Source organism: Anser anser, assembly GCF_964211835.1.
Source record: "Anser anser genome assembly, chromosome: 19".
Classification (NCBI taxonomy): domain Eukaryota; kingdom Metazoa; phylum Chordata; class Aves; order Anseriformes; family Anatidae; genus Anser; species Anser anser.
Genome location: NC_139740.1, coordinates 11434141 through 11456797, shown reverse-complemented (window position 1 = coordinate 11456797; position 22657 = coordinate 11434141). Strand labels below are relative to the sequence as shown.

General features: G+C 40.6%; 2 protein-coding genes across 13 annotated transcripts in view; both read left to right on the top strand.

Moving 5' to 3' along the window:
- TEX2 (testis expressed 2) overlaps positions 1-10416 on the top strand; it is a 55187-nt gene extending 44771 nt beyond the window's left edge. For all 7 annotated transcript variants that reach the window (XM_083805333.1, XM_083805334.1, XM_083805332.1 and 4 more), the window contains 5 exons: positions 1697-1829; positions 4968-5090; positions 6940-7149; positions 7378-7498; positions 8345-10416. In XM_083805333.1, the coding sequence (XP_083661459.1) occupies positions 1697-1829; positions 4968-5090; positions 6940-7149; positions 7378-7498; positions 8345-8467 (710 nt within the window). In that variant the 3' untranslated portion in view covers positions 8468-10416. The remainder of the gene's footprint in view (positions 1-1696; positions 1830-4967; positions 5091-6939; positions 7150-7377; positions 7499-8344) is intronic.
- A 143-nt stretch (positions 10417-10559) lies between these two features.
- ERN1 (endoplasmic reticulum to nucleus signaling 1) overlaps positions 10560-22657 on the top strand; it is a 40666-nt gene continuing 28568 nt past the window's right edge. For 2 of the 6 annotated variants that reach the window (XM_083805325.1, XM_083805324.1), the window contains exon 1: positions 10560-11638. In XM_083805325.1, coding sequence (XP_083661451.1) covers positions 10967-11638 — 672 coding nt within the window. In that variant the 5' untranslated portion in view covers positions 10560-10966. Of the gene's footprint in view, positions 11639-12118; positions 12263-12885; positions 13247-22657 lie in introns of those variants that run through there. The other 4 variants (XM_083805328.1, XM_083805327.1, XM_083805326.1 and 1 more) reach the window with 4 other exon arrangements.

Sequence of the window (22657 nt, the reverse complement as noted above, 5' to 3'; positions counted from 1 at the left end):
CAATCAGTCATTTGTGGTCACCTTTTGTAAGACTTTAGATCTCAGACAGTTACTAGGTGTGATATGCTTTGTTTCATTCATACTTTTCTGTCAGTGCTTGATTACAGGATTTGATTATTAGGACTCTTAAAAGTAACTAAATATATTAGCTGATAGTATTAGGGGAAAAAAAATCTTGTTTCTGTTAATAGTCCTATTTTAGTGATATGTACTCTAGTATTTACTATACTTCTGTCAAGGCTAACTCTGAATAAATTGTGCCATCTGCCCTGTTCTTCACACCTTCTCCCTCCCCTGCCTCCCTTTTTCCCTTTGGAAAAGGCATATGAACGTTTTTTGACCAGAAGGACTCCACCCTCAGTAATGGCATCTTTAGCTTAATTTGATCTACTCTTAAAACAGTATTAAGTGTGAACCATGCTGATTCTTTGGTTATCTAAAAGGTCTCTCTGGCTGTTCTATTTCTGATGATCTCACTCCTACTTCATTATTGTAAAGAAGAAAAGTCTATGTGAGCTTCTGTTTGAGTTCTTGTGTTTTGTTCTAGTACAGAATTAGAAGATTGATGGAAAAGAGTAACTTGGGTTAATAAAGCAGCAATGTTCCTTCAGTGCTGTTTCCAGCTCGTTGTGTATCAGTGACCTGGTCCTTGGGAGCTGTGTGTATTTCTGTTGATATTTCTGGTGGAATCAGGGACAATGCCATTCTTCTGATACGCTTTTGCAGAAAAAAAGACAGTTGTAATTTAATTGAAAAGGGGTGTCTCTCCTAGATCAGTCAAAACCAGACAGTAGTTGCCATGAATTGCATCCAAATAAAAGTAAGATGCATTAGTGGTCATGTACCAGATACTGGTAGGGCGTATTGTGTGCAGCTGCAACGTCTGGAAAAGGAAGATGCATAATCTATGCTTAGTGGCATCTGATTTCTAATCTCTGGATTGCAAATACCCTACAGCTTTTTTTACTCAGTAAGTCAGTGGGTGTCATTTAAGAGGCAGGATGTAATCCTGCAAGTATTCCTAAGACGATTTTTTGGGTGATTTTGATAAGTGAATAGTCTGCCCAGACAATAGGATTTAACTTAATACTACACCTCTAGAATTGTTCTCAGTAACAACTTGTGAGTCACAAGGAGAATGCCTAAAGTTGAGTTACTGAACGAACATTTTCATGCTTCTTTGATAAGCCATTGTTGGGAGCAAAAACGGACTGCATGTTGTGATTTGTAAGAAGAGATGTTATTCTGGGAACTCAAGGTTTGTTCATTGGGGTGGTATACTATAGAGGAGTGTCCCCATTACAGTTTGGCTTGGAGCAGTACTATAAGTAGTTTCTGAAGTGAATCCCTGATTGTATTCTATTTTCTTTATCTTGATTCAGATCTCTTAAGCAGTTTAGGTGTGCACAAATCACACTCTTTTTTTAGATCATGAACTGTACTAGACTGATCTGTCTTTCAACCTGCCTTTGATGCATATCCCAACATTTAACTTTGTTTTATAAGCTTAATAAGAACAGAAAACTTGCTTTGCTAAGCTTTCAAATTTTTTGTGAATTAATGATATATCAGTTGGCAAAAAATATTTCCTTTTTCTCTTTGGAAATAGTGTGATGAATAGACATTAATCTAAAAAAAAAATGTTTTGCTTTAAAATTATGATGACTGTTCCTAAAATGGCTTTTTTTTTTTTTAGGACTTTGGATTGATTTGGAAATGTCCTACAATGGATCTTTCCTAATGACCCTAGAGACCAAGATGAACTTGACCAAACTTGGTAAAGAGCCTCTTGGTGAAGCACTGAAAGTTGGAGAGATCGGCAAAGAAGGGTAAGGTTGCAGTGGTAGAGTCAGGCCTGACCTTTCATAGTGGAAAAAGTGGAAATTTCCTGGTGTATATGCAACTCTGGCTTTGCAGTGGATTGAAAGGAGTTGGGGGGAGGTGTGTACATGTGAGTGTAGAACTTGTCCTTTCTGTGTAACTTTAATGGTTGATTACACTATTGATAATTGTCTTAATAAAAGGCTTCTGTAGTAGAATTGTATATTTATATGATTTTAAAATGCTGTGTGACTTAAAAATTTAGCTTTGTCTTATGCTTGATTTGGGGTCCTAGCAGTAAGGCAGAATATTGGAGATATTAACATGCAAATACTACTACAGCATGTTACAGCTACTATAGCAAACCATGTAATAGTAAACACTTGTGGAAGGGAAATAGACTATATATGTTATGCAAGGATAATGTTGTATGTTTCGATACCTTTATTTCATCATGGGGAACAATCACACCCATTCTTTAGTCTCCAATTTTCTTCATATTCTACTTATTTACCATTTATGATTTTTTAAAAAAATCATTTAATCTTATCCACCAAAACATTGGAAATAGGGAAAAAATTGTCTATACAGGTGGAGTTCTTGTTTGCTTGTTTTTCCCATCCCTACAGAATTTTCTATGCGTATTTTCGTATCTGTCCATAATTAGTGGACACATTGTTTTCTTATTCAAAAACATGATTTCTGAGTGAGCAATAGGCCCACAGCAAAGCAAATGTAAATGCTTGTAGCTAAGCAACCAATTACTTTAAGGTGGAACTGTTAACTAACACTGTGTTGCTCCCTGCACATGTTTCATGGTTGCTTATATGTTTCACGTGCTCAGAGCCAGGTATCATGTCAGCTTTACCAGCGGAGCAGTCTAATATATTCTAGTTTGAATGAGATTTATTTTTTTCCCCTTAACTACAGTGGATATTATTTAAAAAGATAATCAACAACAACAACAAACTCAAAGGCTGAGAAATATAGAAAAGTTTGAGTTTCATCTATGCTTTCTGTTGTGTTAGTTCTTTTCACTGGCTTTTTAATTATTGGTTGACAATTGCTATGACAAATCAAAACTATTTTGGATAGGCTTGCATCCACAGTTGTATTGCCTGTAAGTCACATGTGTTAGTTGTTTGTGCTCCTTTCTGTCACTCAAGAGCCTAGATCAAACTACCTCTCAAGGTGCAGTAACCAAAACCTCATGTAAGAAAAACATCTCTTCCTCCAGAAAGAGATGGGTTGAAGACACAGTACCGAGTTTAACTGTCTTTGTATATTGTCAGTATAAATGGAGACAAATCGATTACTATTGCAGTCCATTCTATCGTTGCCGCTGCATTACTGTTTGAAATAGAAATGAAGTGTGCTGTAATACAGTTTGATAATTCTGTCATGCATGCAGTCTCAGGAAAATGCTACTCTCACAAAGAAACACAAGGGAGAAGAATATTTAATTGTTAGTCTTATGAAATGGATACACTAGCAGGTTCTAACATACCCAAGATTAGACAAATGCAGGCAGGCTAACCAGAATTACTGAAGTTTCATACTGTAAGTGCTTTTTGCTATAGAGTAACATGTAAAAACAAACTGACAAATGGTAATTCATAAAATATTGTGCAATCTGCTCAGGAACAATACTGTAGCTCCAAAGTAGTTTTCTGCCAACATTTATCTTGTATAAATGGTCCATTGTATGGAATCTTACTAAAGCTTATTGCTTTGTTTCATAAGTGATCTCGTGGTCTTAACCAGTAGGTACATGCTTGTGGAGTGGCTTGAGAGGGTCCTATTACCCAGGCAAATAAATCACCTTTTTGTAAGATGGTGGTATCTTTGAGCTTGAAAATCTATTGGGCATGCTTTGACCTGGGTGGTATGACGTGCACAGGAAAGTGAAGTGAGGACACACCCAGGTAGAAAATATGTAGTTTGATCTGACCTAAAAACGTGAGCTTTTCTGTGTCTGAGAAATAGCTCCAGCATTGCTATTTGGGTCAGTGACATGAGCCCCCCTCCCAAGTCCTCAGGGAGGTGGTTCAATTTGCTGTGCAGTTCCTCTTCTGCAGGTACAAATGCATCTCTGGGCAAGAAGAGGTTGATGATTTTGTTTCAGTAGCCTAGGTAGCAAATGCTTTGGTGTAGAGAGGTTGTGGGATTACTGCTCTTGTTCTTAAGTAGGCAGTTAGGAAAGAGTGCTGTGCACTACTAGTGAGTTGTCCTTTTAAATTAGGACTTTGTGCAGCAACGAAGGGTTTGTACCATGGATAGAATAGCAGTGTTAGTACATGCACGCCTTGTATGAGGTTATTAGACATTTCAAATAAGTCTGCAAGAGCACGCACACACAAATAAGAGAGAGAGAACAGCTATAAACTGCATTCTAAACAAGTTGTAGAATATTTGAGTATAGTCCAGAGAGCAAAAACCACGTGCTTTTGAAGCTTGTGTTGTGCAGCTATTTCACGCTCTCGCATTAGGTAGAGACCTGTTAATACTGAAGTGTATTCACTGTATCCTTCCTGAATTTTAATCCGTTTAAAAGATTTGAATTTGTTTCTGTGATTGTGTGCAGAAATTCTTCCATAGTTGAAATCTGGGAATTAGTTGCTACTGTGTGATATTTTGTACCCTAACAGCAGAACTTGTACTGTAACAGCAGAATCCCTCTCCCTCCCGCCCCACGCTCTTCTCCTTATTACATTGTTTACCTTTTTCCATCTTAGACGCTTTATTTCCCCCTAAAAAAACAACTTAAATCCTATAAATATTCCCTCTGTCAGAGGAGGTTAAAACTTCACAACCTTGAAGGTCAGTTCTTAATAGATACAGTGGGGAAAAAATACTTACAGGAAAGACACCAAAGGGAGATTATAGTCCAAACTTGTGTGGGAGAAAAGGATTTTTGGAAAACATGTAAAAAATGAAACTTCCCAGGGTCACATTAGATGCTTCCTTTTTTTAAAAAAAAGAAAAAAAAAAAAAGGCCAGACTCTCTCTGTAGAGTCATAGAGTTTATAAAAACAGAGGACATCTCAGAATCTCAAATAGAAATACATGTAATGGCAGTCAGAGCTGTGTGTGATGAATAGTTATTTAAGAATATTAGATTTGACCTGGAAATTGCATTCTTTCAGTTTCAGGCCAAGGGCGTATTGTCTTGCAGACAGCGATGAGGAATCCTCCAGTGCTGGGTCTTCAGAAGAGGACGATGCTCCTGAATTGGCAGGAGAGAAGCAAGTGACTCCAGGAGCAGAAGGGTGAGCTGCCTACATAGTGTTTCTTGTTAATCCCATCCCCTCTCCCCCTGCCTCCATTTCCAGACTTAATACCGTAACTTATGTCTTGGTCCGGTCCCATAGTATTTGTCATGACAGGATGTCAGAGTGTGAGTATATCCAAGTAATGAAACAAACAAAACTCAGACATTTCTAGAGCAAAGAACAGCAATCAAGCCATGTGCTGCAAAAGAAAAGAAAGCTAGTCTTGCTGTGTGTTTTGCCTTGCTGGGAGCATTGTTCACAATTCAGCACTTCTGCAGCATAAACTGTATGCTACTCCATTTGACACCTCCGGATTCCTTTGCTATTAGATTACAGAGAGAGACTACTCTTGGTCCAGAGCACCTACGGGGAAATTCCCCCAGCCTGTCTTGCTTGGTAGCAGAGCCAAGAATAGAATTTTATGAACTTGAAAGACTGTCGGTGTACAGTATTATACCCATACTGATCCTGGTGATCCCTTGTTTCCAGTGTGTTCTCTTCCTTAAGATGGTATCAAACAACTATTATTCAAACCTGTATTCCTTGCTATTTTTTTTCCCTTGAAGGGCTTTGAGTATCTGTGCTATGCAATACTGCCCTCTGATGCTGCACAAGAATTCTAAAGAAAAATTCCTAAAATCAGTTTTGCCATGTTAGGTGTTGCTTTGGTTGCTGTTCTGATTTTTTTAATTATTTTTTTCACTTTTTTACATTTGATTGAAATAATGTCATGCAGTGAGACATCTGCAGTATGCCTGAAATGGTCCTGGACAATCACAGTGTTTCCTATGTCTGAATGCATCTCAGTGATCTTTATAGTGAATATAACAACAGGTTCAGTGGTGTATTTAAAATGTTGCAGGGAGTTTTCTTGGAGTTTTGCTCCTAAAACCTTTTGAAAACTACGTGATGAATTTCAGTGATGCATTTCATATCTTTAAAAATGTATAGATCACATTTAAAAATAAAAAAAAATAATAAAAAAAATCCTTACACCTTTCCAAAATCTGTATTGCTCTCACTGTAGAATCTGATGAGAGAGTAACTACTTTCTAGTTAACTTGAATGTAAATGTAAAATCTGAAATCTGAGTTTACCTCTCTTGTATCAGCTGAGGAGTTTGTCTTGTCTTGTGCTAAGGACCAAGCTCTGTAAAAGGCTGTATGAGCATGCTTTTTTTTTTTTTTTTTTTTTGCAGGATAGGAAAATGTAATATCTTTAGCAAGGCTCTCTCTATATATATAACATTACGAAGCACAATCAGGTATAATACAGTGTGTAAAAATACTAAATATGCTATTCTTATGGTATATATTTGTGAAATGTGGTAAGTGTGAGAAGAGACACACTCAGTCCTTAAAGCATCAGTTTTAAAACAACTAGGATTCCCTCCATCTGGTATTATTGCCAGGAAAAGTATTAGGCATCATTAACCATTTTTGCAATATGGTTGGGCCTTCTGTGCTGAGGATACGTGCATGTATCTCAGTGCATCTGTCCTAACAATTTTGTTAGAATGGTTATAGGCAAGTTGTCACTTCCCATGCCAGTTTGCTGGCATAAATGATATAAGTGTATTTGCAATTTCAAAATAATGTTTTTTTTTTTCCCCAATACTATCTGGGAAAGAAGAGTGCTCAGAATTTCTGCCAGAAAATTGTAGCTGGTGGAGTGATGCCTGTGTGTGTGGGCATTGGGAGGTGCTGCTTGGACATTTGAATATGTGCCAGTGTTTTGATATAAAAGTTCCAAAGCTCCAGTGATTTAAGAAGAATTCCTTAGGACTCTAGCAAATAATAGGTTTAATAAAAGTACCTTGATATTCTTTTTGTATTCTCTATCAAAGGTATGTTGGAGGACATCGGACAAGTAAGATTATGAGAATTGTGGACAAAATTACTAAGTCAAAATATTTTCAAAAAGCAACAGAGACTGAGTTTATAAAGAAGAAAATTGAAGAGGTCTCCAATACTCCATTGCTGCTAACAGTTGAAGTACAAGAGTGCAGAGGAATGCTAGTAATTAACATTCCACCTCCACCTACTGACAGAATATGGTAAGAGGAACTTACTGCAAGAGCTGTGCAGTGTTTCAGGTGTGCTACCTAATGGTAAAATGCAGCTGAAATGGGCTCTGGAAGAGGTACAATACAATCTAGTTGTAAATGAGGCATGGATTGCTATTAAGAGGACATTGATAGATAACACTGTGATATCTATCTATAGATAGATATATGCTTTGTTGGAGTGGTCGTAATAAAACCTGTCCTGTATGCTCTCTTAAGGTATGGCTTTCGAAGACCTCCCTACCTGGAGTTAAAAGCTCGGCCAAAACTTGGTGAAAGAGAAGTGACTCTGGTTCATGTAACTGACTGGATAGAGAGGAAACTGGAACAAGAGTTTCAGGTACGTTTCCTTAACGGCATTTTCATTTAATTAATGATAGTTTTGGTGGGTTCTTACATTTTTTGCATGTCCCCAATTTAATTCATGACTAACGAGCATTCTGCATTGCTCCTGTTCAGTGGTATGCATGTTAAAAATTCATCTGAAATTGACTTCTGGGGTAGTCCTTAGACCATGTATAGACAGACCTGGATGGAAACCTGGTTTAGCACTTGCAGAATGATTTTAATCTGAAAATGCTATTTCCATGAAAGAGATGGTATGTCAGAATGTGTAGTACTTAAACAAAAGCATGGTCCTAGGAGTTCTTAGATGGCAGAGGGTTAAACTGTTGTCTAAAATTAAGAACATATGAAGCAATAAGGTCTCCCTTTACAAGTTCCTTTAAAATAAAATAAAACAATGAGTGATTGTAGTGCCAACTGTAAAAACAAAACAAGAAACCTCTGAATTTGCAAGTACTTTTATGACGCAAAAACAGTTAACTGACCAGCTTCATTCCTATACGGTTGACGTGAAATCAAAGCTGTTTATTTTATTAGAAATGGTTTGATGTATGAGAGCTGAGAAAGCAGTAGAGTTGGTATGTTTCCTGTCATGCTACTCTTATTTAATGGGAAGCGCAGAGATCAGTATTTCTGAGCTTCATCTGCAGCTGTAACATAACTAAATGGCTGCAGTTAGTGGACACTGTAGGGCTCTAATATCTAATATGGGCATTGACTCAAACAACGCTGAACTTGAGGAAAGAAGTATGTATCTGGATTTTTTTAAACTAAAAGCAGAAATACAAGTTTTCAAGTGCCATATGAAATGTAACTTGATTTAATTGCATCTTTTCCACAGAAAATCTTTGTCATGCCAAACATGGATGATGTTTATATTCCTTTAATGCACTCAGCCATGGATCCCCGCTCCTCTACATACCCTACTAAAGATCTGATCACGGAGGCCCCTGATCAACCATAACATGTGAAGACTCTTGCAGTTTACAGTATTATAGACGTTATTCTCATGGTTTTATAAACTGTGCTGTAGTTCTCATCCTCAATTTGTGCCACTTTTTTCCCCCCTCCCAAGGACTGCCTAGAACCATACCTTTGTGCTCATTTGCCTGGTTATTGTCCCTGTGTACTTCAGCTACATGAAGTGTCATTCCATTAAGCAGTTGATTTATTTTTGTACTGGCTACCATCAGGATTTTAACTCAGAGGCTAAGATGACCTGTTCCTTGGGGGAGGGAGGGAGAACCTGACTATAATAGATCAAGGAGCTTGTTGACACAGCTTTTGTTAGCTTGTTTTCATGCTACGTTAGTATGCATTAAAGCATTGAAAGGTTGTTTGGCAGCAAAGGAACTGCGTGCCAAATGGAAAAAGTCCTAAATAAGGAATGAATTTATAAAAACTGGAAGAATATTTTTCTTTCTCAGGCAGTTGGAGGTGTAGAATGAACTGTTTTATGTTCTTTCACTTCTGCAGTCAATAGCTTGTGTCAAGCAATCGAAATATGAAATGCTTTCAGGATAAAAGAATGTAAATTGGATGTATAGGTAATATTGTGATTCAATATGGTATATACATATTACTTTTTTCATATAGAACTTGTGCTTTTTTTGGGGAAGCAACTAGCCATAAAACACACACACACAACTATCAGTGAAGGTGGGACTGTCTTTTGTAAATGATGAGAGAAAAGTTGGTAAAGCCATGAGACCAAACTATAGCAAGCCGCCTTATAGTGAGGTACAATCACCTTGGTTCATGATTAATTCTGAATGTTTATAAAGACATGAGCACACATGAAATGTCTAATACTGCACATTACCAGAAGTACTTAGTTACCCTACTGTGTGTAGAGCCTCTTGCTACAATGAAACACACTAAGTTTTTTCTTATAGGAGAGTTTGTTGCTGTGACTCTTTCCATTGCACTGTGTTTACATGCAAAGAGCATGGGACCAAATTCTCACATTACAGCTGTGCAGCTCCAGGCATCAAATTGCCAGGTGTTTGTGAAAACAGCTGTAATGGAAAGATTTTGACCCCTGTGCATTTTTTTTGACTTTGTGAAATAGGAATTCAAGTATTGCAGTTACTCAAGCTGATCATGATATAATTAAAGACTGTTTGTGCTAATTAATGGCCAAAACTAAGGGGGGATGGGAAACTGCCTTTTATTTCTATCTGATGATTCATGAGTAAATGTATGCAGTAAATTCAATATTTGAACACTACATATCCACTACTTAACACATGTAATATTTTTCTGATACTCAGTGTTGCCAACAGTTCATGGATGTCAGAAAACATTTTAGTTTACAAAGAAGGTGAGTTTTGGCTCTCCTTTTATAACATAATTTGCTTTTTTTTAGAAGTAATTTTTTAAGAACTTTTTTGTACGTTGTGTTGTCACATTTGATGTAAATCAAAATTTCCACGTGTAACTTGATGATTTACCATCTCTAAATGAAGCTATTATATTGAAGGTTTTTTAAACAGCACCTTGCCTGAAACATAAAAGAAAACTAGCATTTAATATATTTAAAATTAATTCTATATTTGAACACCTATTTTGGTTACCTTTAATTGAAATATTAGTATATTTGTTACCTGAACTCCTCCTTGACCATTCCAGGCTGTGTATATTCTGGGTTTTGCTCTGATTATGTAGGCATTATTTGCCTTTCATGAAGTCTGCATGTCTTGTACGCAGGTCTTTTATATGATTTAATTTTTATGTGCAATAACTAAAGTCAAAGGACTAGATGCACTAATGTGTAAACAGATTTAGATTATTACACAAGATTGTCATATTGCACTTCATAAACTGTGGGTAACTACAATCTGCTTGCTTTGTTTTATTAAATAAATCTATCTCATGTCAAACAATTATTCAATTAAAACTTATTTCTACATAGTATTTAGCCACCGTCTTCTGCAAGTTGCTTCAAAAATGCCATTAGAAGAGCAAGTTACTAAAATGACAAGTGTGATATGAGCACTTTCAGATTTTTTAGTTGTAGGGGATAGCATATGATGATTTTAGGGTTAAACAGTTCAGACCCTTTATTTTAACTTTTCCAACTGAAGGAGAAATTCAATGCACCTTGACAGCCTGAATTCCCCGGTATCTATACTGTATTATCTGTTGATTATCTGTTGAGCCAGCCATTTACTACAACTGTTAGTATTTACAAGAAGCACGTACTTTAAAAACATGCTTTTAAAATTTTATGTTGTGCTGAAAATTCTGAAATGATTACTAGTAGTGTACCCTCTGTAGTAGGTTTAGTATTAAAACGTTTCTGAGCTTAAGTAGCTCTTGTCTTCCTAGACCCTGCAACTACTCTCTTGCCCAATGCTGGTGTCAGGGTGAGTATAGATGTACTATTTTTATGTACAACTGTGGTTTTGCAAAGCTCCATTCTCCATTACCTGCAGGGTGTCAAGATCACAGCTATTAAAATATGAAAAAAGAAGAGGCCCTGGGATTAGCTGCAGCTTGCATCACTGGACTTAAGTTTGCATTTTTTCTTAAAAAGGACTCCAAAGGCTCAGTGTTGACGTACAGATGGATACATTTCTCTGGTTTTATCATTCACATTCACCCAGATGGTTTATTCCAACGACGACTAGGACTTTTGCTGCTTACTAGCTTTTTTAAAAAAAAATCCCATTTAAAACTTAACCCTTACCCTCCTCTCCAAGGAGTTGTGCAGGGCTCTGGGAAGGACTTACGTCGTACAGAACACGGTTATGGAGCCCGGGAACCCAGCTCCCCTTCGAGGGCAGCGCAGGGCGGCTCCCGCTCCCTCCCCCTCAGGCCGCGCCGCCATTTTGTGCGGCCGCCGCCCGCCCGCGCCCTGTACCTTGCTTTTAAAAGCGCCGCCCGGGCCGCGCCGAGCAGCACCAGTTATCAACAAGGGGCTCGCTCTGGCACCGCTGCTTGGCCGGCGGCGCCGCGGGCAGGGCGCCCCGCCGGCTCAAAGGCAGTGCGGAGAAAGGAACGGACGCGGACAAGAACCAGACGGACACGGTGGCGGAGCACACGCAGCTTTATTCACCCGGCCGCTCCCCGCAGCTTCATTCGCCCGGTCGCCGCACGGCCCCTGCAGAAAGACACGGAACGAAGAGCAGAGGTTAGGGAGACCGCGTGTGGCAGCCGCCCCGCGGGGTGCGCGACGGCCCGGGCGCTCAGCTGTGGGTTTACTTCACGGTTGTCAGCAGTCTAACACGCGTAAAGAGACATCAGCGCAGCCCGCCACCCCCACCGTCCCCCCGCCGACCACGGGCCACACTCACCCCGTACCGCCGTGCTGACAGAAAGGGCGGTCCCTCCCCCGCGCTGCCCTTTATAGAGCGGAGTCGCTCCGCGCCCCGCCCCGCCTTGCCTCACCCAGTAGGAGTCCCAGCGCGGGGCCGCGGGGAGGGACGGGCCGAGCCAAGATGGCGGCGGGGGCGTGAGGGGAGGTTTTGAGGGGGCCTGGCCCGCCCGCGCTGCCAGGCTCCGCCCGCCTTTTGGTAGAGAACGGTACTGTTTAATTTACACGGCTGTGCAGTGCTCTGCCGTAGCCCTTCGGTATTGTTAAGAGATAGCGCTTCGAAGTGCCAGCGCGTGGTCTCCGCTCGGTCCTGGGCGGCGGTTCCTCAGCTCCTGAGGAGCGGCGCCCGGCGGGGAGCAGTGCTGAGGGAAAAAACAGCCCTTTATTAATGTACCACGACACGGAACGCAGCTTAAGGCCAATAAAATCCCATGTGAAGAGGTAAAAATGGCTAAACTGGCCCAGCAGCGCTGCAAAATGGGGAGGGGGCGGCGGGGCCTAGCAGCGTGTGGCTGCGCTCCGTGCTCACGCAACGAGTGCTTGAAGCGCCCTGAAGGAACCCATCGGTACCAGAGGTGGCGTTTCCATAGCTCCAGGATGATTTTCTGTATTCAGATTTGTGTGTTAGATCGTAATTGTGTCTCCTTACAGTCAAAGGCGTGCTTATGAGAGGAGGGAGCAGCCAGGGCCGATCTGTTGGGTACATATTGCACACTGAGGACTCGGTGTGCTCTGCAGCTCCTCTAATGATATCAGTATTAAAAAGCAAACAGCGTGCAGCAAGGACAAAGTGGCTTTGTTATATAAATAGACGCCTGAAAGCTAGGGCTTTGCCAAGTGGTGTACATTTACTCTTTTTCTTTTCCAAGCCTCTTCCACTTGATTCGGCATTTGTTTATCTGTGCGGAGCAGCTTGGACCTTGTTAATGGCTCAGAGGGGCACGTCAATTTTGCATTTATTTAAGGCATCAGTGGGCACAACAGGCTCAACGTGACTTTGTCAAGAGCTATGCCAAATAATCTTGGCTTGATGTCCTCCGAAAATGCTAAAACCAAGGGGGCAATTACCCGAGGCGGGGGGCTGCTGGGCGAGCCTGCCTCCTCCCTGCACTTAGTACCCCGCAATGCCGAGAGGGGCTGGCGGGCGCTTTCCCCGTGGAAACGCTGGCCGGCTGCAGGGCTGTGCTGGGAGCACGCCAAGCCGCGGGGCCAGGGCTGACGTCGGGGCTCGGGGCCGGCCGGCTCCGCCCCGCCGTGCGGGGAGCGCCGGGGAGGCCGGCAGGAGGCGGCGCGGCGCGGGGGGAGCCGCCGGGCGGCCCGGAGCCGCCGCGGGTGGCAGCCATGGAGCCGCTCCGCCGCCGCCACCTCCTCCTCCTCCTCGTCAGCCTGGGCGCGCTGCTGACGCTGCTCCTGCCGAGGCCCGGGGTAAGCGAGGCGCGGCCGGGGCTCGATCTCCCCGCTGGGCCCCGGGCGCGGAGGGTGGGCACGGCTCAGCCCCGGTGTCGCGGCACCCCCCGGGCCGCGGGAGGCCTCGCCGCCGGCAGGCCGGGCCCCCAGCAGGGTGGGGGAGCGGCCCCGGGGGGCGGCGGGGCTGTACCGAAAGTTGGCCGTGGGTATATGCCCACCGCCCCCGGCAGCGCCGGTGCTTGCGAAGCCGGTGCCGTTAATGCCCGGCTGGGGGTTGCGGGGGCGGGCGGGCTGCAGGGGAACGGCCCCGGGCAGCTGGGGGCTGGCTGCTGCTGTAACCGGGGTGCTTAGCTGGGGCTCCGGGCCGCAAATATAATCGTCCCTGGGATATAGAAATACAGGTAATTTCCCGTAAAGTTATTGATAAAAGTAGGATGAGGAAACTTTTGCAAGCCAAAACTGTGTAGGTGTATAGTGGAACTAGTGAGACGCTGGATCTTTGGTCTGTCCCATTGCTGTGTTGCTGTATCATAGAATCACAGAAGGGTTGAGGGTAGCAGGGACCCCTGAAGATCATCTGCTCCTACCCCCCTGCGCCATCAGGGTCACCTATCGCACACGTCTAGGCAGATTTTGAGTATGTGTTGAGAAGGAGACTCCATACACCATCATTTATCTGGTAGACTCTTATGCTATAACCTCATAAGGAGAGGGCCTTGTTTTCTTTCTGAAAAAGATAATAAATATGTATACCTATATATATGCTGATGTTCAAATACAAATGATTAGCTGCATGCCTGGGGAATGCTGCTGAATCCCATCTTGGGACACTTTGATCTTTCTGCTTCCAGAACAAAGATAGCAATATGTGTTAAATTAATTTAATGGTTGGTTGGTATCCAAAAGAGACTACAGTTCTACATTCAAAGATGAAAGACAAGGTGTACAAGTCACTGCACTACAAACCTCTTAAGAAATAACCAGTTTGGTCATAAGGTATTGTGGGGAGTGACAAAAGCAGGGGCAATAGTGAAGCTGGTCCAAAGCAAATGGAGTTCTGAACAGATCATTTGTATGGAGATAATCATTTTAAACAGCGTGCCTTAAATTGTGTGCTATCTGTCATGTATGAACTGAGATCGTGTTCAAAAATTCAGTTCTGAAAGGTGTTCTTTGTAAATTCTCAGGGTCGTGAGACAATGAAAAAGGCCAGCTGGCATTTGCTGTTTCTATTATACCTGAATGTAGCAGAGGAAAGTTTTAGGCTGTGTGCTTTGATGGATTGCTTGTTGTTATCTGAAAACACTGGTGTAATATATGGGGTTATCGTTCTGGTTAAGCAAAGCTGGAGGCTTTGTTTTTCATCTAGGATATAGGAGCTCCACTCCCCTTCTTTAAAAGTAAACACATTTAGTAATGAAGATATGTAACATATTTAGTGTTGTTATTTGATTAGGAAACTGAAGGAAAAAAAAAGCCTATCAACAAAAAGTACATTAAAGTCATTAGTGGAGAGTGCTAATGGTTCTAGATTACAATATTGGCAGTTCAGACTAGGAACATCTTTCTACCATTTATGATTATTTTGTAGCTGAGGTGATTTTGAGTTGTAGGTAAGAATAAAACTGTAGTTCCTCAGAGAAGAGGGGGTACTTTTCATTTGCATTACTTTTTCTTTGTCATGGTCTGGACTATAAAGTTCTACTGAGATCTCTTGATAGATTTTGGGTTCAGATTTTGCAAGGAAAACGCTGATTTGAAATACACGAAGTTTTAAAAATAGTACTCAGAATACTAAGAAGTAGTTTAAAATACTTCTTTATTTATAAATCTGATCTATGAATCGACAAATTAATACTAAGTTCTGTATGATTTTTACTTGCAGAGTCACAAAAACCTAGGTTTGGGCCCCAGCAGAATTCAGCAGTCTTGTTCTCCGGCTTTCTCTCCTCTTGGTCTCCCTGCCCTCCCATCTTACCTCACTCAGTCTGTTGTTTGATTCAGGGTTCTCCCTCTCGGTTTCTTTTCTCAGCTCTTACCCTAGTCTTCTTGTGCTGCCAGCAGTAGTCCTCACCTGGATTTCCAAACTGAAATCTGTTCTGCCCTTCAGTCCCTTTTCATAACTAGTTTTTAGTTCTTTGAACTTAGTCTCAATCAACCCATTTAACTTGAAAGGCTTATTTAGAACTAGTAACATCACTTGAGTAGTAAATACCCGTGGAAAAGACTGGCGTACAATTCTTGTTATTGAGGTAACATGAAAAATATGAGATTATCTAAAGATCTGTGCAGAATGTGTTTGATATAAGTTTCTTTTACCAGTACGGATGATGGTTTGCTGCTGTTTATTTTCTTTGCTAAATGTACTCTTTCTTACTTTATATCCTGGCTTTAAGACTGTTTTCCCATAACTTATATGTTCACTAAAGGGATTTCTTTCCTGTCTTTTCCTTATAAGACGAAATCCTGTTCCGTATTATTAAAGTAACACAATGTATAGCTCTTGTAATTGCTCTAGCAATATATGGGAACACATTATAAAAGGGTGACATCTCTGATACAGCAATGAGAAATGCAGTAGAGCCATCAGTAAATAAGGTGTCACTATAAACATTATACAGTACTGATTTACAACTCTCTGATTTTTGTGAGCCATGGGATAATTACAACAGAAAAGTTTGCTGTTTCCTCATGGTAGTGTTGCAGCTAGACATCCCAAATTTTGCCTGTTTCTCTCTTAAAATGGAGTTGGTGCAATTCAAAAATAGCAAATTATCTGGGATAAAACTGGCATTTAGACCGTCGGGCTGTTCCCTCCTGCAGCCGGTGGGGCTGGTGTCGGTGCTGGGTTGTACGGCACATACGGGCAGCACCGCGGGCTGCTGCTGACATGGGAAAAACCCAGCCTTACCCAGCTGTCATTTCTTCTAATGCGCTTTTTAGCTCGGCATGAGGTGTTTAGCCAGTTAACTGAAAGGCATGAAGACCTATGCGAAACAGCAGAAGATTTTAATGTAGACATCTTGAAGAGTTGTGTTAATTAACATTCATGTGTTTTATTTGAGTTGCCGATCTCCTTGGTTGCCCCATAAAATCATTAGTATATTAAGGTTTTTTGTTTTTTTGAGGAATACAGACTCATCTTGCACACCTAAAATTATCATAGACAGCTCTGTTCTGGAGTGACAGAAATTCATGTTTTTACAACTCTCTTGTACTCGCTTTGCTTGCTGGCGTTCTTGTGCAAATGGAGCTAAGTTTTGCTTTTACAGAGAGATCTCAGTCTGAATCCTTAGCTGGGAGCTCGCAGTGTAGAGCACCACACAGGGCTCAATCACGTCAGAGGACAGTTGGAGACAACGTAATACAAATGGGCATGGTAATGAAAAGTCTGAGTACCTGGGCTGTGAGAAATAGCTAAGAAACACATCCTGGAATCTAGATGAAAAGATCTGTAGATTTGTTTTTGCTTTCTAAAGAAGACAGTTTATTTTTTGGCAGCTTTCTTTCCTATACTGGCTTCATTATTACTTACAGTGAAAAACCTCCCACAGCAGCTTACTGAATTGTGCAGTTTCTTCATGGTGTGGTTTTGTTATCCCTGGTGGGTCCTAGCCTGTAGCGTGGTGATGTTATTAGAGGATGGCTGTCAGAACCGGGCTGCTGGCTCTTTGGCAGGCTGGGATGAACACGCCAATTGCTTGCAGGGTGTGCCAAGCTTTGGAAAGATTTTGCTTTGCCTCCTTACGGGTTTACCAGCTGCGGTTCCAGTAGCATAAATTCTGCTCTTGGCCTTTCCTTATGGAGAAGAAAGTGTCTGGTGCTATTAGTGCTAGAGGTTTTTTAATAGTTCCTTAGTGAAATGCAAATGCATAGCCTGATACATGTTAAAGCAATTATGGATTGAGGAATGTAGATTTTTTTTTTTGATTTTTTTTTTCTTGAGAGAAAATATAGCTTGTTAGCTCTTTTGTTTGGTAATCCAGGCATTTCTAAAGAAGCTAGGAGAATTTAAATTATAGGTAGCAAGTCATCCATCCTTAATTTTCTGTCAGACCTTAAAAATTAAGTTTGGTGCAAATGTGTTCCTGTTTAAGACTCAGAAAAGAGAAAATTATCACCTGGTAGCATATGGCACTGGGCTTTGTTTACTAGCAAGCACTGAACTGTTTCTGTGAACTTGGTGGCAGTTCTCAGAGTTAGTAATGGACTGTCATACATCCACTGTCAATATGAAGTGTTTTCCTCTTTATTTGTACTTGAAGAACGCCTTGTGGTATCACCCCCAGAGTGCAACATATTTCTAGGTTACAGAATGATAACCTCAAGGAACTAAATGGCCTGGTTTTCTTTCTGTCTGCTGTTTCCACAGACTTCAGTGGGATTTGTGCATACTCAGTGACCTGCATTTCAAAAGAACTGTTTTTAAGAAGACAAATTAATGGAAGAAATTATTCCCATGGGGATCTGTTTTCTTCCCACACAATAAAACAAAATAGGGCACTGCTGTGCTAACCTTAAACAATCTGAATGTTGCGGTGAAGGAAGATACAATCTTTGACACTGAACTGTGCCACAGACAGACAAAAACACACCCCAGCTTGTTCTGCAGCTTTCGCTGCCCTCCCCTTGGCTCCGTGGGTCATTCAAAATTGTTTTTAATTGTTTTTACATAGATTTCAAAAACATCATTTTTTCTGAAGATGTGGTGGGTTTGGAGCGAGAGGAGGATGCTAGTGTTAGCTGGTACTTATAAATGCTTTTCTGTTCATTCCCAAAGTTTAGGCTGTTGCAGATTTTTAGCAGTCATTGCTTTAGAACATCTGTCAAAGTTTAATTCAATGAGACCTTGAGAGGTATTAAAAATGTGTTTTGAATTAAATTATTAAAAAAATCATTCTAAAGCAGTGCCCAAATAACCTCAAAATACTGTAAATCCTTCACTTAACATCACTATTGGGGTGGAAAATTTTTTTGACTACAGATTGTCAAAGCAGCAGAAGCTCTCACTGAATTCCAAGGAGGGCTGTTGTTACGACATACGTTACTACAATTTCAGATAAAATAAAAGAAGAGCCAAAACAGGTTTTCCTTCCATCTCATTTTCTCTGTTCGCTAAATTCAGTTCTTTTTGCTCAGCTGACTCATGTCCTGCCAGATTCCTCCTGTATTAAATTATATCTCCTCAGAATAAAAGTGCAATGGGAAATAATCTCAAGAATTCGCATTGCATCACAGCAGTTTAGACCCCTTCCCTGCAGGGAGGGCAATGTCCACGCACACCAGTATTTATACAGCGTCTGTCTCAGGACTGAGATTTTTTTCCCCCAGTGGAGAACGCTCTTAAATTCTGCATGCAGAAATGAAAACAAGTTTGGCTTTGTACATACAGGTTTTCATAATTATCATAGCTTTTCATAATGGTGCTAATTCCAGACTTTAATTAATCCATTAATCAATCAATTAATTAAAAAGCTTTATGTTAAAAATAAAGTCCATTCAGTATTTGAACCCTTGATACAGCAGTCTGATAATACTCACTAATAAAATCAAGAGAATTTTTTTTATTCCTGTCTGAATGAAATACAGATATTTATCTGTTCTTTTTTACGCCTAATGTTTTATGCCATTTGAATGAATAAACGTTTGTTTCCGTACTGTTACACTAGCCATTTCCCCAGGTGACTACTGTAGATATTTGTCAAAATAAATCAGCAATGTAGCCTTGCAAAGTCTACGGACTCATCTATTTTTTTATATTTAGGTCATAAACTTCAGTAGCGTAGTGTGTTACCTGGCTGATTAATCTCAACTGCGTGACATCATATGCTTTGAAAACTGGGAACGAATGGAGGATTTTGAATATATGGTACTTTATGTGTATGAAATAGAACGTGAGAGTTAAAGGAAGAACTAACAAAATGAAGACACTTGCCCTATCTTCAGTCTTTTATCCAAAGCAGTTATCTTTGACACACGGGCTTGCAATGACCACATCAATGAGACTTTGATCGCTAAATATAAGAAAGCCCTTCAAAAGTAGTAAAACTTTAGCACAGACTCGTGGGGGAGATGAAGGAAAGCATCAGAAGAAAGTGGCGTTAAGACAAAGGTGGTTGGAGCGCAGAGAAGTAGCAGCAGGAGCAGCGATGCTGCCCAGGTGGTGGTGCAGCAAGGTGCACCGCGCGGCAGCCCCGCTGTCAGTGGATTGTGTGCCCCCATGGGGACTGTGCTCCCGAGGAAAATCCCGGGGCAGTGGGCCCCTGAAAAGAAGGTAGTTTCTCTGTCACGCTGGACCTAGCAGCGTCTCTCAGAATACTGTTCCCTCCTCTGCCCTGGCTACTTGTGTTTGCCATCGGCACTTGCCATCCCAGGAAGAGAGAGCAGCGCTCTGTTGGCCAGAAAGTGAAGGCAGGCACAAGCTATTGTAATCTCATTATCTTAGTCGCACCTGAGAACTTTGTAGGGCATTCTGTCTGGGAGCAACATTCAGGTGTTCATCTTGTTTTCTGCAGAAACTTGTGAGGATCGGTTCTTCAGCTTCCGTTTTCTTTCTGTGTCATTCGGTCTGTCAGTGATCTGGAGGGCACAAGTTTGCGTACTGCTGCGTCTGCAGAATGCGGGGGAACTCCTTGCATGTTGAGAACTTCCCACCCAATTCCAAGTACTAGCAGGCTTTTAAAATACCAGTAATCTGGAAGACAGTATTGTTCAGTGATGTATGATGAGTGTCACAGCTCACATTCAGTTCCATCCTTTGTGTAGCCTTGGTGCCACAAGAAATAGCTATTCAGATGCTCAAATATTAAATCTACAGAGCTACCGCATGTCATGTTCCATATGCTACATATATGAATGAATGATATTTGATATCTAACTGTAATCATTATGGTCTTTATTCTACAGGAGCATTTTTTTGCCTTTTTTTTTTTGGTGAAGATAGTACAGGCTTTATTCAATTCTCAGTAGACGACAGGAAGTGAAAATGCTTTGTGGAGAATATACCGATTCTGTAAGATAAGAAAAACTTGTGCAGAGTAAAACATAGCCTAGAAAAACACTCTTAAGTCTGTGTATAACCCTGTGGAAGTGGTGGATTTGCTTTATGTTACATTTTATTTACAACTCAACTGTAACACTAGTCATTCCATTCCGAGTGTCAAATTCCCACCTGCAGTTTTAAGCACCTTCAGTAATGTTCGTTTCCGGACTTTAACAGTTGTCTGTTCTTGCGCAACTCGCTGTGTTTCCCTCTAAGTGCAGTTTCACTCCGTGTGTTAACTAAAATAATCAGTTTGGGTAAGGGATGTTTTAGTGAAGTGCTTTTGTATCTTTTTTGATAGAAGAACGAACAGTATTGTTCTCATCATTTAAACTGAATGTTTCTGCTAACAGAACAGGTTTAGGGTAGACTGGTCTTCACGAAGGAATAGATATTTCTTATGTTCCCTGAGGTATATACCATACAGGATGTATACAGTATAGCATGTTGCACGTTGCAGAACTATTGTCTCAAAATGTTTTCTGCCATCTTCTATGAATCTGGTGGAAGAAGAATGAAATTCTCTGGAACATAGCTTTTTGCAAGTACCTCTGCAGTGAAAATACACTTTTGTTTGGAATGAGAAAGCTGAAATGTGTTTGTCAGATGTCTGAGTAAAAAACTATTTATGAGATTTTTTTCAAAATTGTGTAGCTCACCGTGATTTCTTCTTTGAACTCACGCAGATAGATAGTAAGCACTTCAAACAGCTACCTTCTGGCTGACGCTGGGCAACATCTGGCAGTTGCGGATGCTGGTTAATTAAATGCAGTTAACCTGATGGGTACAATTTGTTTGTGCAATTAGTTGTTAATTCAGAGCTGGAATATTCATTTAGTGTCTTTAGTTCCTGTTTTTGGTTTTGTTTTGTTTCTATTTTGTAAGCCCGGAGCCCTGCAAACAGCTTTATACAACTGCTGTCGAGTTATTTCATTCATTACAAAGTGTCTCGGTCAATTGAAGCAATTAAATATATGTTACATCTTTTATATAAAGCAAAAGCCTGGAAATACTTGTGTGTGTGAGTGCATTAAGCGTTAAAAAAGCTAGCTTAAAAGTAAACTAGCTTTTCAACATTTTTGTGGATAGGATGAAGAAATTCCTTATCTATCATGAATCGCTTAACTAGAATCATTTATTTGTTTTGGTAAAATGTGTTGAGATCTTCAGGTGAAAATTAATACATGAGAGCAAAGTGTTACTGCACAAAGGTTGATTTCAAATGAGTTTTGACCACAGTCCATTGCTTCTTGTTTTCATCATAATACTGTTATAAGTAAATTTTGAAATTTTTTCTCTTCATTCATTGCTTGAAATCAGAATGATTAAGAATGGCAGCACAAACGTTTCTAGGATAGTGTGTAGCTATGCATAAGGATGTTCTTGAGCATGAGGTTAGCTGTCCTTTGTGTAATGTCACGCATAGGGTGTTACCCCACCATTACCTGGGTGGGGGAAAGGAGAATTTGATTTCATGGGGAAGAAAAACAAATGGATAATTCCCTGTTCTGTTAATGCCAATTGTTCATCGGGTATTAAAGTAAACCAGAAGGCTAGGGTGATTATGGTGGAATTGAGCGTCCTTGATTTATGAATGACAGACTCTGAGAGCCAGAGAAAGAAATCAGAATTAAGGTGCATTGCAGCAGTAATGCTGAAAGAGGAATTTTGAAAGACTGAAAATAAAATCATAACCAGTATAGATTATCGGACAGTAGAAGTAGCACCATGGGGAAAATGGTCTAAGATAGGGAGGATTTCCTAATAGTTGTTCTGCTGATGGTACTCTGTTGAATTGAGACGTCTTTTCGCATCTTAAGCTTCTCTTTGCTGCTATGTACGAATCAGGTCATTAGGCTGAAAAGATACCTCCAAGTTCAGTCCTCACTAGTAACATCTTGAGCTGCACGCTTTATAGGTCAGCAGGAGAAGAATTGCTATCTCGTGTCCCTGTTTAAACAAATGTTGCAAAGTTTGATTCTGCATGCAGCTGTAAATATTTTAGTTAAATGCAGACATTTTCCATATAAATGTTAGCCTGCATAATTGAACTGTGTCAAATAATCAAAATTATATTTATACACTAAGATACATCTCCTTTTTTTCTGGACCTCCAACATTTAGTTCTGACTTATGGTTTGTATATCGTTGTTTTGTACTTAACTTTTTTTTCTGCACTGTGTGTTCTACAGTTGTCTGCTCCAGCTGTATTCTTTATGGCTGGGAAGAAGTGTGTATAATGTTTGTAGGTGCTACCTGCAAGTTGGCTAGTTGTTACTTTATTACATTATTCTTTTGGCTTCATTTTCTATGTGAAAGAGCTTAATGCTTTAGTTGAGTTGTACTGGACATGGATAGTTTTCAAAATAAATGGTTACTCCTATACC